Below are 17,308 nucleotides of genomic sequence, written 5' to 3'. Positions count from 1 at the left end.
TTTCATGATATTCTTGTATACAGACTGCTCTTTAAGGATACCTAAAACATTTAAAAAATGCAAACTTTCATATAATCATTCACAAATACGGTTATTTTGGGAGATAAAGTTTGTAGGTTAAATAGATGTTCTTATCGTGTAATATTTTAGTCATGGTATTTGCCTTATATTGCAAAGGTTGACAGAGGAACACATACTCAACGCACAAAAAAAACCCACACAAGCAAAACACCGAAAAAAAATATTGAATAAACACCTAAGTCTTATGAACAATCGAAACCTCTGTAGTTGAATTTTGACACATTGCTAATTTTTTTTTCCATTAGAGCATATCAAGCATGCAGAACATGCAAACATGTTCTTTTATATATTGTAAACTGTTTTGTAAACGTTATTCACATTTATCATTACAGTGCATGTACCACAAGTAGATTAAAATCTTATGTCTTCATAAGTGCCATATAAGTGAAGAAAATCTTATGAGAATTACATTTTCCTTTTGTTGGCTTAAAATTACAGCCCATTGCCAACCTGCTGCTTTTTCACATCATATTTCAGTGTACAATATTTCCATTTGATGGAGACACATTTTTCAAGTGATTGTTGAAGCCCATTAAACTACTAGAATTGCTCGACGCTTTTAGAAAAGAAAACTCATGGGGTTTTACTTCCTATCTTTTTTTTTTTTTTTTGCCTTCAGCACTGAAGAGAAAACAAAGACTCATGTTTTATGCTTTTTGGTGAGAGTTGCATTTTGATAGCTTTTATTTCTTTCAGTTGATTTTAACCATTTCACAGTTACAATGAGCTAAATAGAGCATGGGTCTCAAGCAGAGAAGAGTCTTACAGTCCCTTCTGGCATTGAATAGGTGGATATTATTCTTGAAGTGTGCAAAAATCTAATGATACACCCGTCTGCATGTACAAAAGGAATAGCAATGAGCAAATAGTACAGACTATTCAAGTCTAAGGTCAAAGGATTGATGCTAATGTTTTTAATCTTTAAATATTTACGTGTATTCATTGAACTCTCTTGCAAAGCTGTAAAGAACTGCAAAACTTAAGCCAAACTAGCTCAGATAGAAAGGAAACAAACATCTCTCCATTCAGTTTTAGTTTAACTTTAGTTAATTGAATAAATGTAGATTGTCAGCTCACATAAAATAAATGCTTAGCACAGGCATCCCTAAGGATTGTGTGTGTGTGTGTGTTGGTTTATTTTTAAGTTCTCTCTCTCTCGGTATTTAGAATCATGATAATGATCAAATTAACTGCAGAGAAAAAGACTTCTCTGCCAAAACTATATTCTTCATCACTGTATCAGGGACTGTAAATGCCCCAAACACCATGTACGAGAAACCTTTTGTAGGTCAAAATGTATTCCTGTATTCTACCAGTCAGGGAAGAGTCTGAGTATATTACAGGAATTTTGTACAGGCTTTATTTGCAACCAAAATGTCTGCATTGGAAATAATGCTCACAATCTGGTGGTACTTTTAGGAAGCTACATTTCATAATAGTAATGTTTCCTTACAAATACCAATAAGTAGAGTATATTGTCACTCAAGATAGTGCCCAAGTGGTATTTCTGCTGCTTTGCAAGCATTTCATTCTGACCCCATTCAAATTATTTCAAGATGAGTATGCAATCCTCTCTATCTGCTATCCTCCAATATTCATGCAAAGGACAAACACAATATTAACTTTGTAAAAATATATCTAAGTATATTCTTTAGGTATACACAAACAGAAATACATCATCTTATTTTATTCAATGCATGCGCTTCAAATGCTTTTTAAACACAATGTTCTACATTTTCAAACATTTTCATGTTAATAAATGTGTAGTTATTTTTGGCAAATTTTTACTTCTATAATAAGCAAACCAAAGGTGTACAAAACTAGCTCTTTATGTTAATGCACAATTGGCTATAAACTATTGCTAATTAGGGAATAGTCAAGCCAAGTAAACTATCTTCAAGAGAAAAGGCCAGATGGGGATGTTAAACTAAATGGTTGGCCCATGAAGGAGTTTCCTTTCTTCTGATGCACATGACATGTTTAAAGAAAAAATGTTTGCTTTCCTCCTCCCCAGTAATTTTTATTTGTGCTCCCACAATTTACTCATGGGTTGCATGGGGTAAACCCACGGGAGAATACTGCCTCCCACTGTCTAGCACGCGTCAGGTAAACTCCTAATAAATACAACATTTTTCAAACAATCTTTGTGTTTTTTTTTTTTTTTTCTCGCCAGTCTCATGTATAACATTTAAGTATTTAGTCACAGCATATGGCAATTTTGTGTATATGGCCACCACTGCTTATAAAGTACCCAATATATGTGAGCTCTAAACTGCATTTTTATCATAGCAGACATATGCATCACTTTCTTTGATTACTGGTTATCTGTTCCAAGCAACCGTCCTACCCTTTAACCCCTTAAGGACCAAACTTCTGAAATAAAAAGGAAACATGACATGTCACACATGTCATGTGTCCTTAAGGGGTTAAGGGGTTAAGTATCTTCAAGTCTCTTGTAATAAAGCATCATTGAACTGAGGATGGACAACCCAAGATCTGGTCATGACAAGGTCTGCATGTGCCCATTAACAATATACTAGATTTATTTATATTTTATTGCATTCAAAACTCCCTCATCTCTGTGGTCATGGTCTACACGGGAACATGGGCTGTGGGGTGGGGGTTCCTATAACGAATATTATTTACAATAAGATGATGTTCTTAATCAAAAGTGCACATGGACATGTGTGTTTAAATAAACCAAAATAAAGTAAATGAACTATAAACTTCCAGGCACACAACAATACATGCTGCAAGACAAAAATTATGTTATATTTTTAAGAAATACTAGAAGTACATTTATATATATATATACTAATCTCTATCCTCTGTTACACGATGGTACATAGAAACATGCTTAGTGATCCTAATAAAAATTACATCTTCACTCAATTCCATCACAATAAAGCCTCAATTTTGCCGTTTTATTGCAAAGAAAGAGTCCATGAGTGTGGTGTCCACTTACATTATTCACATACGCACGCTGGGCTTGGTGGTTTGATATCTGTGTAAGTACAGAGATCCGCGCTACATTGCTGTTGCTGCACATATGTACATCTGCTCCATGGGGTACAATAATGCCAGCCTGGTAAAAGAGTCCCTGTGTACTCTGTATGCTGTACAGGCAGATAATTTAGCTTTGACTGGCAGCAAAAGGGGGGAATCTGAAGCCATTTAGACACTAGTATGCCACTGGGACATAAAATAAATACCAAGTAGACCAAAAAATTATCATTAGCGCTGTCTGATTGACCTATAATTCAGTTCCTATAGCTGCAAATGTGATTCAGGCTGCCTAACAGTACCATTTTTTTTTTTTTTTTTTTTTTTTTGCAAGGACAGTCCCGATTTCAGTATCCTGTCCCACCATCCCAACTTGGGGCTTTAATTAATTTGAATCAGAATAAGAAATTATTCCAATGATTTATCTACAGATATTCCCATAGACTTTAATGGTGGCTTCTTTAGAATAGAATAATTAAATCAAGGCCATTTTATTTGTGTCCCACTTTTAAGGACACTAAGGAATGGTCCCCAAAAAGGTATGGAGTGAACACATCATTGAAAGCACTTGGAGCATGCACTTGGACCATGCAGACAGCGCTGAAACATGGTCTGCCCTTAGTCAGCTGGGATGCTTGACTGGCAGGGAGAGTGGCAGACATTCATGCTTCAGATGGACATACCCCTTTTCAAACAAATCCCTTGGGGTGATGCCAATGATGCAATTTGTGTCACTGACCAGCCCAATTTTACCCCCGATTGGCATCCAACGTAAAAGGATGCCATTGTTGGTGGATATGGTGATGGCCAGAATACATATTTTTACTGTATATACATTCTCAGTCTAATACTTTGTTTAATGTGACTTTATTTACTTTTATGAAAGGGCAAAGCTTATGTTGCAATTATAGTACTGCCTTTTTGAAATATTTTGCTATTGTATAGAAAGTAACTGAGGATTCACTGTTCACCTCATGTAATGAGGTGTTCTGTGTCTCACATTATCAGATGCCAATCATGAAACTTTTTTTTTTTTCATCAATAAATAATGAATCAATCAATACATTTTTATTCTGACACATAAACTTAAAAGAAACAATAAAATGTAGAGTAAAAAGTAACACTAACATGTTTCACCAATGTGACTTTTTAAAAGGACACTTTGAAAATGCCACATTGTGAAAGACATTAGTTAGTTACTTTTTACTCTATATTATGGTTTTTAGCTTTGTGTCAGAATAAAGATGTATTTATTTAAGATACAATGGACCCTCCTGCTTTTTATTCATCATATACTGGACTACACTTTCCTTGTTGGGGAAGATACCTCCTAAACTGTTTACATTTAGTAAGTGATTTTCCTTCTATTTGCACTATTTGCAGAAAAATTACCATGTGGACTATATTTATGTCTGCTTTATTGCATACCCTATATACAGAGAGGACTGTATCTCACTAGAATTCCAAAGTAGGGATTATACCACTCAATGCAATATATTGGCCAACACACAGACTCCATACCATGTGAGTGCATTTTTATCTGATCTTTTATTCATTTTATCCAGATATACTACACTATATGAGTCTATCTGTAGGTTTTAAATATAGAAACTTCTGTACTGCTGACTGAGATAAAAGGAACCCACAAGAATCCAGAAGTGGGTATTGTACCACTCATGCTCATACAAGTGGAGCTTTCAAGAGCTCCCAAAATCTGTAAATCCTTCCATTTAACTAGAAACACTGCATTATGTATTTCTTCATCTCTGTTACATAAATCCTAGAGAAATACTGTAAGATACTTCCTGTACTAACTTACACAAAGCCTCCATACACAAAATCACTGACAACCCACATAAACACAATACGCCAGCAGCCTCCACACCTACACATAGACCCACACAATCCCTCAAGCAGCCCTTCCATAAACAGCTTGCATAACTATGTTAAATACACATACTACCACAAACCTCTCAGGCACATACACAATATAATATAGCCCACATATGCAGAAATACAACCTTAAAAGCAGAATACACAAAGGCACATTTAAAAAGAAAACCGGTACGACCGGCACATTGAGCGATTTCAAATGTCTTGTTTTAGTACATGCCGCTAAAAGGTCGCCTACCCCTGGACTTGTTAATCATGATTTCAGATGGAGCTGCATTTAGACACCTTGTGTCTACATTTAAAAAAAATATATATATTCTTTTTACACTGGACACCCTGATAGTTGTAAGATTGGATTCTATTATTGAAGCTTTTTTTTTCCCTCTGATTGTTCTGTTACAGCCTGTGTGGAAACTTGAGGTGTGTGTGTGTCAAAAATATGAAAAAATATAAATGCAGCTATCATTTCATTTATTTACGTTTGTGCATTATATAATAGTTTTTTTTGTTGTTGTTCGTATTAAAAGCACAGTGCAAGATCCATGAAAATGAATGACTTCTAAACACAAAAATATGTTGCGAGTGCTTCATTCTGATGATTCTATTATCAAAATTTTAGCACAGAAGGGCAATAGATGTTATGCTTTTAAATTTGATTTTAAGGGCTTAAACCACTTATGCAGTTGTACACATTATGCCTGGATCAGAGTATTTCTTGTCTTGGCAATCATTTCCAAATCTTGGTAATCATACTTTCATACTATTAATACAACTAATCAACCCAATCGTTACGTTTCAGAGATCTTGGGTGCTCAACATTTTAAGTGTCACATTGTTTAATTAAGACATTTCAGAAATTCTAAATAAATTGTCTGACTGGGTATCTCTTTTAAAGGACCACTCTAGTGTCAGGAATACTAATGTTCTATATTTTGGAACATCTTACAATACCTGTTCTATGCCTAGCATCATGTTAACTCTTCAAGAACCTTGGCAAGACACAATGGCAATTACAAGATAAACCTTATACATTTTATATAAAATAAAAGCAAGTAACCCAAAATAGCTTCTAATATTCTGTCACTCACTATTTAGCTTATTAAGGGCCCCTGTGACCATCAAAAAATAGTTTTATTTATCTAATTTCCACCAGCACAATGTTCTCTGCTTCCCACATGAGATAATTCATCCTGGTCATCACAGCCAATACAATGCTTCCACAAAAGGAAGCATTTGGAGACTAGTGCACATGCGTAGCAAAAAGCCTATTAGCTCCCCCTCATAGAGATGCATTAAGTAAATGTATCTTGTTGTGGAGTGTTCAGAGTAGAGATGCTGAACATCGTTCCTGCAATCTCTGCAGGATTTATCCGGGAGGTCCGTAACCACTGCTGGAAATGGTCATAGGCAGCAATGTGAATTTTACAATGGTCAGCCTGCAGGGACTGGCTATATGTCCCAGAACCACTACATTAAGCTGTATTAAGTAGTAAGATGTATCAGATTTGGAAAATGACCGGTGTTTAATGTCATGATTTATAATACAGAGTACACTGTAGTACACAAAAAGAAAATTCAATAATTACCATCTAAATTGAATTGCATTGTGTGTGAGATTAATTATATCCTCAATGTCAATTCATATCTTTCGTTTTCCAATACCAAAAGAAGCACTTCCTTTATGTATGGTACAGTTGGTGACTTCCAATAGCAGGTTATGATTGACGTTGTTGCAACAAGGCTGTGGCCTATCATGATCTTATCTATTGTATTGGTTGTATCAGGGGATCTCTTAAACAATCCAAAGTCTGGTGTGAATGTGACAATAGATGGATCTATCACTTTAATTAAGGAATGGATAATCTTCCATAAATATTTTATTTTCTCACAGTGCCACTATATGTGAGACAGTGTCCCAAGGTCACCGCAGCCCTCCAGCATCTATCCAAAAAATCTCACACATTTTGTGTGACCTTGAATGGGTTAGATGCCAATGGTACAAGATCTTGTAATGGTAATTTTTTGATAGTTGACCCCAACTTAAAAGAAAAAAACAAAGTTTCACTAAAGTACGCAAAAGTTGCTCAAATGTGCTGTATGAAATGGACTTTGGAATGAGCAGTCTGTCAGTATTATGTCTCTATTACCTAGCATCTTACTTTGTTTCTTTCTGAACGTCTTATCAATAACTCACACAACAAACTCTCAGTTGTTATCCTAAGTTTTAGTTCTGACAGTAAGCAATATATTTTTCTACATTTACGGTTTTAAAATAAATAAGTTATTTTATTTTTACAGCGTCTTCATGGTGTTACATCATTTTGTTTTTGGAGTGTTTGCAAATAAAACATTTTTGAGCGTAATTATATATTGCTACTTTATCTAGCATTATTTCCATCTGATGAAACGGAGCTGGCTATCCCATATCACTATATTAGTTTCTGGAAATTAAGATACATGTAGCATTTCGATATACCATGTTTTACATATGTTATCAGGTTTGTTAAGCATGGATTTATGATCTAGCACAACAGACCTGGTTAAAAGACAACTAGACAGTCAATCACGATATTTTGCCTGCAGAAAAGCGTGCATTACTGATTTCAAATCAATTTATATAGACAATCTGCATATTGTATTATTGAAATTCTTTTATTTGAAATCCACCTTTCTGGAACAGAGTCAAAATGTCTAAATCCAATTTGGTGGAGGGCAAAGGCAAAATTATGTTTTCTACCATTTTAATTGTAAGGGGTGTAACCCAGAGCATGTATTATTCTAGGTGACTTTGTGACCAGCTAATAGCAATTTCTATAATTTTACAGTAAATGTATGTATTTTTTTTTTGTTTTGTTTTTTCATTTAGTATGTATTGGGAGTTTGTTGAACTTGTCATGTTCCTGCATAGTAATTTCCCTGCAGTCTGATTCCTAATTTCTCTGCCATTTAGGAGTTTAAACACGTTGTTTCTGTTTGTGCAGCCCTAGACACACCGTCCTTGGCTGTGACTCGTACATGAAAAAAATATTTTATTTTCAATCTAGTGTGACAGCACAGTATGTTTACTTTAGAAAGTGTTATCTCTTTCTTTGATAATTGCACTTTAATCAAACGCAATAGTCTTCTGCAGGCTCTAGAAATCTTCCAGCTTATTTCTGTTATATATGAGTTAAATTACTTTGTTTATGCCATGTTCCCATATATATAATTCATGAAAAAGGTGTATCAAAATTTCTTGAAATTTACTGTAAGTAAAATGTATCATTTTTCCACACAGAACATTCTGGCACTGAATCCCCGGACTGCTTCACATGCAGTTTTACAATCAACAGCAGTCAAGAAGCAGGTAAAAAGAAACTGGAAACGGAATCCTGACAAAAGCTGTTCTGTAAGTATTCTCTCTTTGTATTCCACCGTTCTTTACTTATTTCAAATGTCTTTCATTTAAAAATAATGAGCAGGAGCACAGTCTATCAACAATCTTTAAATGCACAACGAATGGAAATAAACAGATAATTAAAACCACTTTACTCAGATTCTTAGCAGGGAATAGAATGGAAATGGAATGTTTACTGTCAGATTATATTGTTGGATTAAATGGTAAGTGGGAAATAAAAGAAATTCACTCTCTGTGTAAGAACATCAGTTGTAATCTGAGGCCATGGCAGGAAGGGTTACCCAGTTATCTGCCAGAATATTCAGTTGAATTTTATACAATAATGTGTTGAAATGTCTTGTATAAGAGCTTAGTAATCTATGGGGCTAGTTTTAAACTTTATAGATCAGTTTCCAAACCTATAACTTTATTCCCTTAGTGACCACGGATGTATCCGGTATATCCAACACAAAATGGCTGTTAATGACCTTGTGATCGCTTCAAGTTGCTCTAACTGTATTGCAGCAATGCCTCAATGTCCTGGAGCAATCACTTCCGGGTTGCCCCACGTGGTGCCCGGCAGTGTAGCAGAGCATCGGAAGCCTTCAGGCAGGCTTCCGATGCTCTGCTTGTCTGCGGAGTGCCTCGATGGGTTGAGGCACTCAGTAAAATAAATAAAATGTAAATAATAATAATTCCTCCCACCCCCCCCAGTGCTGTCTGGGCTGTCAGACAGTCCCACCAGACAGAGGAAGACCAGTCACCGGCGGGGGAACGGAAGCAATTGGGTAAGTAATTAAGAATACCTCGGACGTGTACCTACACATCCGAGGTATTCCTAGTTACTTGAAAAAGAGAAATACTCCAATAAGTGTGGAAAAAATCCAGACTTGTAGAGTATGTACTGGAAAATATAGAAGATAAATAGATAGTAGATATAAGTAAAATAATGTAATAATACAAATGGAGGATAGTAATGAGTCTCTGTGGTGCAATCTAGCCTGAACTGGCTCACCTCTTAAAAATCCTAGTCAAATAATGCTAGATACTACAGTGCATAGGTGGCTACCGACTACAGACTTTATTAATCAATATATAGTCAAGTCTGGTAGCTTTTAAATAGCATATATATGTAGGGTTATAGCATTACTAGAACAAGTAACTAGGAGACAGGTCACTATACAGAGCCTGTGTAGTACTAAGTTTCTATATACTGAGCTTGTAAAACCCTGGGTCTGGTTCTGTATGACCCGGGGGTACTTCACTCTGTACAAGGTATGTAAGAAAGTGTAGCTACCTTGGTAATGTACCGTTAATGCACTTAGTAGGGATTAGTGTGTCCCCTTCACTTGCAGTGCTACTGTTGTACCTTTATAATGAAATTAGGATGCAGGTAGCTGAAATGTTGGATACCATTCTGAACAGCGAAAGAATTGGTACAACTCCACACTACCATAGCCAACGCTGTACGACTCATTACTTGCTCCTTGGACAGGCAGCTTACACAGCTGTAACATAAGACAACATAATGGAGCAGCACCCCATGACATAACCCGAACAAATACAATGAACGACCACAGAAAAGCTCCACCCCGAGCTCCCAATAGAACTACACATGACATGGAGGTATAATAATAACACATAGGTCACCCCGTTATAACCACACAGACCCACCTCAACAAAATGTGCAAATATACTGAATGCCATACCAGATGTTTAACTGTTATTATTTGACCACATGGAAGTGGCACCTACTATGGTTATGTTATGTGTTACGCAACATGCGCCAAAAATAAAGAATATAAAATATATATATATATATATATATATATATATATTATAAGAATAATGGCACTCGCCCTTACTGACGAAGTAGTACTTAGCTCAGTGCCCTGGTGCTATCCCACGCTGAGTATATATGCAAAATGTACATAAAAAGGATGCACTCTCCAGTCTTCCAAAGTTATAAGATTTTTATTATGATCTTGAGGAAGACCCGAATGGGTCGAAACTTCGATCATCTTACTACACACTGTTTAATGGAATAAAAATCTTATAACTTTGGAAGACCAGAGAGTGCATCCTTTTTATGATATATATATATATATATATATATATATATATATATATATATATATATAATGCAATTGAAATAGTTGGCTGCACTCTCGGATTTACTTAAAACGTTACTTTTATTAAAATATTTAAGAGAAGATCAACGTTTCAGTCCCTCTTGTGGACTTTCATCAGGATGTGTGTATGTGTGTGTGTATATATATTTGTGCTCGGAATTTTAATACGTAATAGATAGTATCTGTGAGCAAAGTTGGTTGTGGTGTGCCGAAACCAACGTGCGAGTGTGCCTGTAAATAAAAGAGGGCCCACCAAGGAGAATGTATTTGTAACAGGGTGTAGGTGGGTGGGAACAATCAGCTGAATGGCAGAGGTGAGTAGGGGCTGGGAGTTTAAGTAGGGGACTTACTCCTCCCACAAGTTTCAGTCCCTCTTGTGGACTTTCATCAGGATGTGTGTGTATGTATATGTGTATATATATATATATATTTTTACATAAATAATTTCATAAATATACATGTAACTTCAAATAAATATGTGTATATATTTAAATTCTACATGCATATTTATGTAACATATTTTCATAATTAAGTAATTTTATTGATTGCAATTTGGTGGACCTGACGAACAACCCAGGTCGAAAGTCCGGAGAATTTAATTTGCTAGCATTATATTTAACCATGAACTTTCCAAGACATCTTAAAACCTGTACACGAGGGTACTGTTTTACCCGGTAGACTTCGCTGAACACAAATGTTAGTGTTTCAAAACCGTAAAACATATCACAGCGATGATATTGTCGGTGAAAGTGAATTTTTTTGCATTTTTCACACACAAACAGCACTGATATCATTGTTGCGATACGTTTTTTTTTTTTTTTTTTTAAATGCCAGATCAACATGAACATAATCAATGACATCTCAATTTGAACCTATTTGAAAAGGTATTTTAAAGTCCTGTGAAGGCCGATGGGTAAGGAAAACATAATTAATAAAAGAATAAATAAAGTCGTAGATTATGTACTTACTTAATAGAAATGTTGCTTTATTATAGTTCTCAATCTGTTTATTGTATTGGCAATCATCAACTTGTTATTGGACTATATAACAAAACACTCATGTTAGTTTGGAACAATAAATGGTCCAGTTAGAAAAACAATACAATACCTACATAACTATTATATTATCTGGATGTCAGGAATAGTCTCAATGCTGACCAGACACTGCCATCACCTTCATATACATTGTTTCAAGTTTCCTTGATGCCTCTCTTTCTAGCCAAACTGACTACTATTAATATGACTGACCTGAACCCCAGTAACCTTCAGCAAACATTCCCACTTCCATCTTACAGAACAGCCGAATAGGTGGCAAATACTGATCCTATTGATGGGGACACACAGACCCATAGGGACTGGGGGGGGGGGGGCAAAATAGACAGGGGCTGATGGGAGAGACCCAGAGGGGCTGAGGGGACATAAAAGGGTTGGTGGGGGAGAAAAAGACAATATGCAGGGGGGGTGGGGGAGAGAGAAGAGACGCACAGTTTGGCTGAAACATTGGTCATAATGTTGATTTAAAACATGTAAACCTAAATATAATTGTGTTAAGGGCTCCTGATAGTACAGAAGATACAAACACTGTTAGGTGTGGGATGGTATTACAAGAGCAAGTCGGTTGTGGTGTGCCGGAACCGACGATGAGGTAGACCTGTAAATAAAGAGGGCCCACCAAGAAGAAATGTAAGAAAAAGGAGTTGATAAAGAGGAGTGGGTGGGAGGGTGATGCAGCGCTGACCTCGGACGGTATGGAGCCAGGTAAGGGGTGTCCCTTAAGTAGGTAGAAGGTGAGTCATACGCCCCTCCCACAATTACAGGCCAAAAGGCCTTAATACTTGTGTTAAGGGCTCCTGATAGTACAGAAGATACAAACACTGTTAGGTGTGGGATGGTATTACAAGAGCAAGTCGGTTGTGGTGTGCCGGAACCGACGATGAGGTAGACCTGTAAATAAAGAGGGCAAAAGTAGAAAATCAAAATTTATTACGAAACGAGCAATATACATACTTTAACCAGACATATCTTGAAAGGCATTTCTAACTTCTTGTACTGGGTTAGGTATGTATCTAGAGTATGCAGAGGACTTCCAGCGCCCTAGTGACTTGATAACATGTACTGGAATGTTTGCACTGGACGCTGTAGTGGCTGCTCCTATGCGGAAGGAGTGGCCTGAATAGTTATTTGATTTTAGGCCTAGTTGTGTAAGTAATGACCTGACGTGGGTCATGAAGGTGGTGGTAGTGAGTACCGAACCTTGTAGACAAAAGTGGTTGAGATGGTGATGCTTGTAAAACCTGGGTATATGTGTCCAGTAATGTGACGGGGCACCACTCGTTGTGGGTAGGATAGTATCTAACCTCTACCGGAGGTGCGTGTTGATTGGTTTTGGAGTGATGCAGAGGCAAGATATAGTAATCCATGTGTTTTGTTAAGTGTGAGTGAAGCAGAATGTGAGTGGACTGGGTTGTGTAGATGGCGGTAAATTCTCTTGGTCTTAAAACCCATAAAAACCATATAGATGGCGGTTTTAATAACAAGGTTTGTGTTGTTGGCAAAGGGTTTTAAATCTAGTAGTTTGGATAGATCTTTGAAAATATTGACGTCTATGGGTAGCCTTTGCGCAGTACGTGGGGGTTCGGATCTCTGAATACCCCTAAGGATATTTTTGATCTGGTAGGAGGACATGAAACTTGTGTTGTTTGGTTGTAATGTTAACATGTGATGTTGTATGCCTGTTAGATATAGCTTGATTGTGTTGTATGATAATTTGAGTTTGAGGTGGCAAAAAGGAAGCAAAACCCAACAAGGATGTCATAATGAAAGGTTGTGCGATATTGTGTGATGACAGAAATCTTTTGAATAGAAGGAAAGCCCTGTCATAGGTCTTCCGGGTATTGGCGGATAGCGCTAATTGTGACAATGTCCTGCTATGTTGCATTATAGCGTCTAGTCCATGACTAGTTGGTGGAAAGGTGGAGTGGTCGTGGCTGTGCGTGCAGCTGACGGAAGTATTTGTCGAAAAGCCTGTAAATGAAACGAGACAAATGGTCAGCAGCCGTGTTGCATACACCTGGGACATGCACACAAAACAAGAAGAAATTGTGACACGCGGCCAGCCAGGTGAGTTTCCTCAAGAACCTCATAATGGTCAGTGATTTGGATCGACCTTTGTTTATGATGTGGTACGTTGCTTGGTTGTCTGAGTAGCAACGTACTGATGAACCTGCCCATAGATGCCCCCATGTCACGGCAGCTGCCACAATGGGATATATCTCAAATAGAGCTGAAGTAGTTGAAAAACTCTCCAGGTCCTGAACCTCTGGAGGCCAACTACCCCAAAGCCATTCATTCCCGTAAATTACTGCGAAACCTGTGGTAGACCCGCGTCTGACCAGATGGTAGGTGAAGAGTCAGACAATTCAGGGGGGAACATGCTTCCCATTCCAGGTGGTTAAAAGTTTCTCCACATAAGTAGGTCTGCCGTGGCCTGGGTATCCAGGGGTAACCTGTGTGCATCATGCTAAACAGTGGGAACATGTTTAGGAGTCGTGAGATGAAAGCCCGGCCTTGGGGTATAATGCGCATGGCAAAATTTAGTGACCCAAGTAGAGATTGTAATTCTTGCGGTTGCAAGTACCGAGGTGTAAGTAAAGGTTGATGTTGGTAAGAATGTTCTCTATCTTGGTGTGTGGCAGGCTGGCTTGCTGGCTTGCTGGCTGTGACTGAGTCTAGTATGATTCCTAGGAAAGTGATAACTGTATCTGGTCCTTCGGTTTTGGTGGGGGAAACTGGGACGCCCACCTGTTTAAAAAGACTGATGGTTTCTATGAGGCTACTGGGTGGAGAAATATTCTCTTTGATCAGTAAGAAATCATCCAGTAGTGTATAACTGTAGGGCATCTGGCTACATTTAACAATAACCAGCATAGTGTTTCGGCGAATACGTCGAAAATGGCCGGACTACTTTTGAACCAAACGTTAAACGTGAGAAAAAGTAGTAGTGCCCGGCCCACTTAATGCCATGCAGGTGCCATAGTGTAGGGTGGATAGGCAATAATTTGAAAGCATGTGTTATGTCAGTCTTGCTGAGCCGTGCTCCGACACCTGCCTGCATGATAGCCGTAATAGCGTGATCTATGGTGGAGTAGTGAAGAGAAAATTCCTCAGAGGGGATAAGGGAGTTCAGACTCGGTGTGGCAGAGGTGTGAGGTGCAGACAGATCGATGATAAGTCTTTGTTTGTGGGAAGATTTCCCTGTGACAATACCAATGGGATTTGTCCTCCATGTGGAAAAAGGAGGGGACTGAAAGGGTCCTAATAAGAAGCCCTCTGCCACTTCATTGGCAATAAGTGTGCTAACCGCTGTAGAGTTTTGTTGGGCAGATTGCAAATTAAGGCATTCAATGATTTCTGTAGGCATGTGTATTAGACCAGTATGGAATCCTTGTGATAGAACAGTGATGATGAAGTCTACCAGATGTCTAGATGGATGTTGTGACAGTAATGCCGTGAGTACAGAAATGTTTATATCCGTTAAGTATTGCTTAGGGTACATTTTATTCGGACACATAGTTTTCGCCTGTGCTCTAAAGCATGTTTGAACATATATGCAATAACCTACATCCACTGTAATTACATGCACAGACATTGAAATTATTACATATTTGGGATTTCCCCAAAAACTTGATAGGACGACCCAGTTTATCTTTGGGCGTTTCCTCTGCTGAACCAGCGGAACCAGTGCCCTGTGAGGTAGTAGGTTCGTTTGCAGTGGTAGGACAAAAATTGGCAGTATGGCCATGGAGGAGCAGTATGCACGGGCCGGTGTTCTCAGACCTGCAAAGTGTCTGCAGAAAATAACTGTATCAATCTTGCTCCAGTTGGACCTTGTCCCGTACTGTGAGAATGCGCCAGACACTTTGGAAAAATCCTAGGGGATGTACTGGCAGGCTAATTATGCCGGGTAAAGCGAAACCATTAATCTTGTTCTTTGGTGACAGGTGAGGCCCTGCTAGTTGCCAAGTGGCTATGAGAGGCTCTGTCTATGAGTTGGCGCGAGGGGTTATTGAGGCCACCCGTCGTAGTGGCAGGAATCGTAGGCCTCTCGGTGATAGTAAAAGAAAACAGGGGGAGGGAGTGACAGGTGAGGCCCTCTCTATAAATATTGCGAGGCGGCTAACTCACGTGTGGCCCGATGGCGTTTGCCTCCGAAACGTTGAGGCGGGGTGTTGGCCTCGCGGACCACTAAACGATAGGCAGAAATGCCAAGAAGGGAGATACCTATTTGGGCCTATACCCCTAACTTGCGAGTACTCTATGGCCTAGAAGAATGAAACGTATGTGAACTACAACGTGAGCAGGCTTACGTACCTGGTAGTATGTATAAAGTTTTAAGAATCGACAGGTATGAAAACCTGGATAAACCTAAAAAGGGATAGAGTGAGAATGGATCCCGTGAGACCATTGTAATCTGTATAGGCTGGGATTAGGGCTTCTAGCAGTATGTGTGGGAGGTGTAAAAGTCTATGAGTAGGATAGTGACATGACTGCCCATGCTTGGTGACAAGCGTTACGCTGAGTCCGATACCTGGCAGCAGGGGATTGGCCGTGTAATGTGTATATATGGAAGGTGATCAGATGATATGCATGTCACTAAACTGATCTGGGAATGTAAGGGACTTTTTAATGTGAAAATGACAATATGCAGAATCATAAATGTTGCTGTAAAGTGACGTATGAATGTATGAACCAGAACGTGTGATTCAAAACCGAAAGTCTTGTGAAACGTATATGCCGTGTTCTTGAATACTCGTGTTACGTCGTCTGAGTGTGTCAAGAAAAGGCCTGAGTTTGTAAATGCCATGTGAAATGACAATCTATGCAGAAAATGTTGTGACGTATGAGTGGTTGAACCAATGCGTGTGATTCAACCCGAAACCCTGGAAGGTAGGACCGTGTTCTTATATACTCGTGGTATTTCGTATGAGTATGATAAGAAATGGCCTGAATAGTTAGTGCCATGTAATCGTAATGTACATGGTTGTAATAACATCATATCTCCATTATACTCTTAGAAAATAGGACCGTGTCCTTGAGCTCGTGGTATGTTGTACGAGCATGACAGAAAAAGGAGTCGTAATGTAGGCTAACCATAACTGTTGTATAACAGGATGTTATACTAATATATCCCAATTTAATAATATATCTTGAGCCCTAACTTAAGTATAATTTATAACACATGAAATAGGGAGGATATGCTTTAAACATCATATGTATATAAAATACAGTCTGTGTTTGTGTGTTTGTGTATGTATAAAATAGATGAAGTATCAAGATGAAAATATATATACAGAGGTACTTAATAAAAGACTATAATTAAGCTTATTTACCAGGATAATTGACAGAAAATTTGATAAGGATAAATAGAAACATGGTAACATACTGTGAATACTGAATAAGGATGCATACGATTGCTACATACACGGTACATAGGTTTCCGGAAACCAGAGGGTTAATTCGCCTGTGACTTGGCCGTAAAGCGTGCGGCCGTAAAGTAAGGCCGTGAAAAATCACGACGCCGTGGGAAGTGATCCGGGCGACGGACTTACGTTTTTGAAGTCCTGAGGACTCAATCAACAATGAAGACCGGGTTTTTGTGCGTGGCTGGCCGGGAGGAAAGACCTGAAAGGAGTTCCTGGACACAGCTAACACCAACGAAACGCGGAGTTTTCCCGAAAGCAAGATGGCGCCGTCCGTGAACCGGAAGTGGATTCAGGATGCAGCGCTGACCTCGGACGGTATGGAGCCAGGTAAGGGGTGTCCCT

General features: G+C 38.3%; 1 protein-coding gene across 2 annotated transcripts in view; it reads left to right on the top strand.

Annotated features, from left to right (window-relative positions):
• Positions 1-17,308, top strand: part of DPYD (dihydropyrimidine dehydrogenase) — a 968,764-nt gene that overhangs the window by 57,287 nt on the left and 894,169 nt on the right. The window contains exon 2 of one of the 2 annotated variants that reach the window (XM_063428339.1): positions 8,255-8,365. The exons of the other annotated variant lie outside the window; for it this stretch is intronic. Coding sequence (XP_063284409.1) covers positions 8,255-8,365 — 111 coding nt within the window. The remainder of the gene's footprint in view (positions 1-8,254; positions 8,366-17,308) is intronic. 2 annotated transcript variants of the gene reach the window in all.

The sequence above is a fragment of the Pelobates fuscus genome, chromosome 7 (assembly GCF_036172605.1).
Source record: "Pelobates fuscus isolate aPelFus1 chromosome 7, aPelFus1.pri, whole genome shotgun sequence".
Classification (NCBI taxonomy): domain Eukaryota; kingdom Metazoa; phylum Chordata; class Amphibia; order Anura; family Pelobatidae; genus Pelobates; species Pelobates fuscus.
Note: the sequence above shows the minus strand (reverse complement) of the source record. Positions and strands in the feature narration are given on the sequence as shown.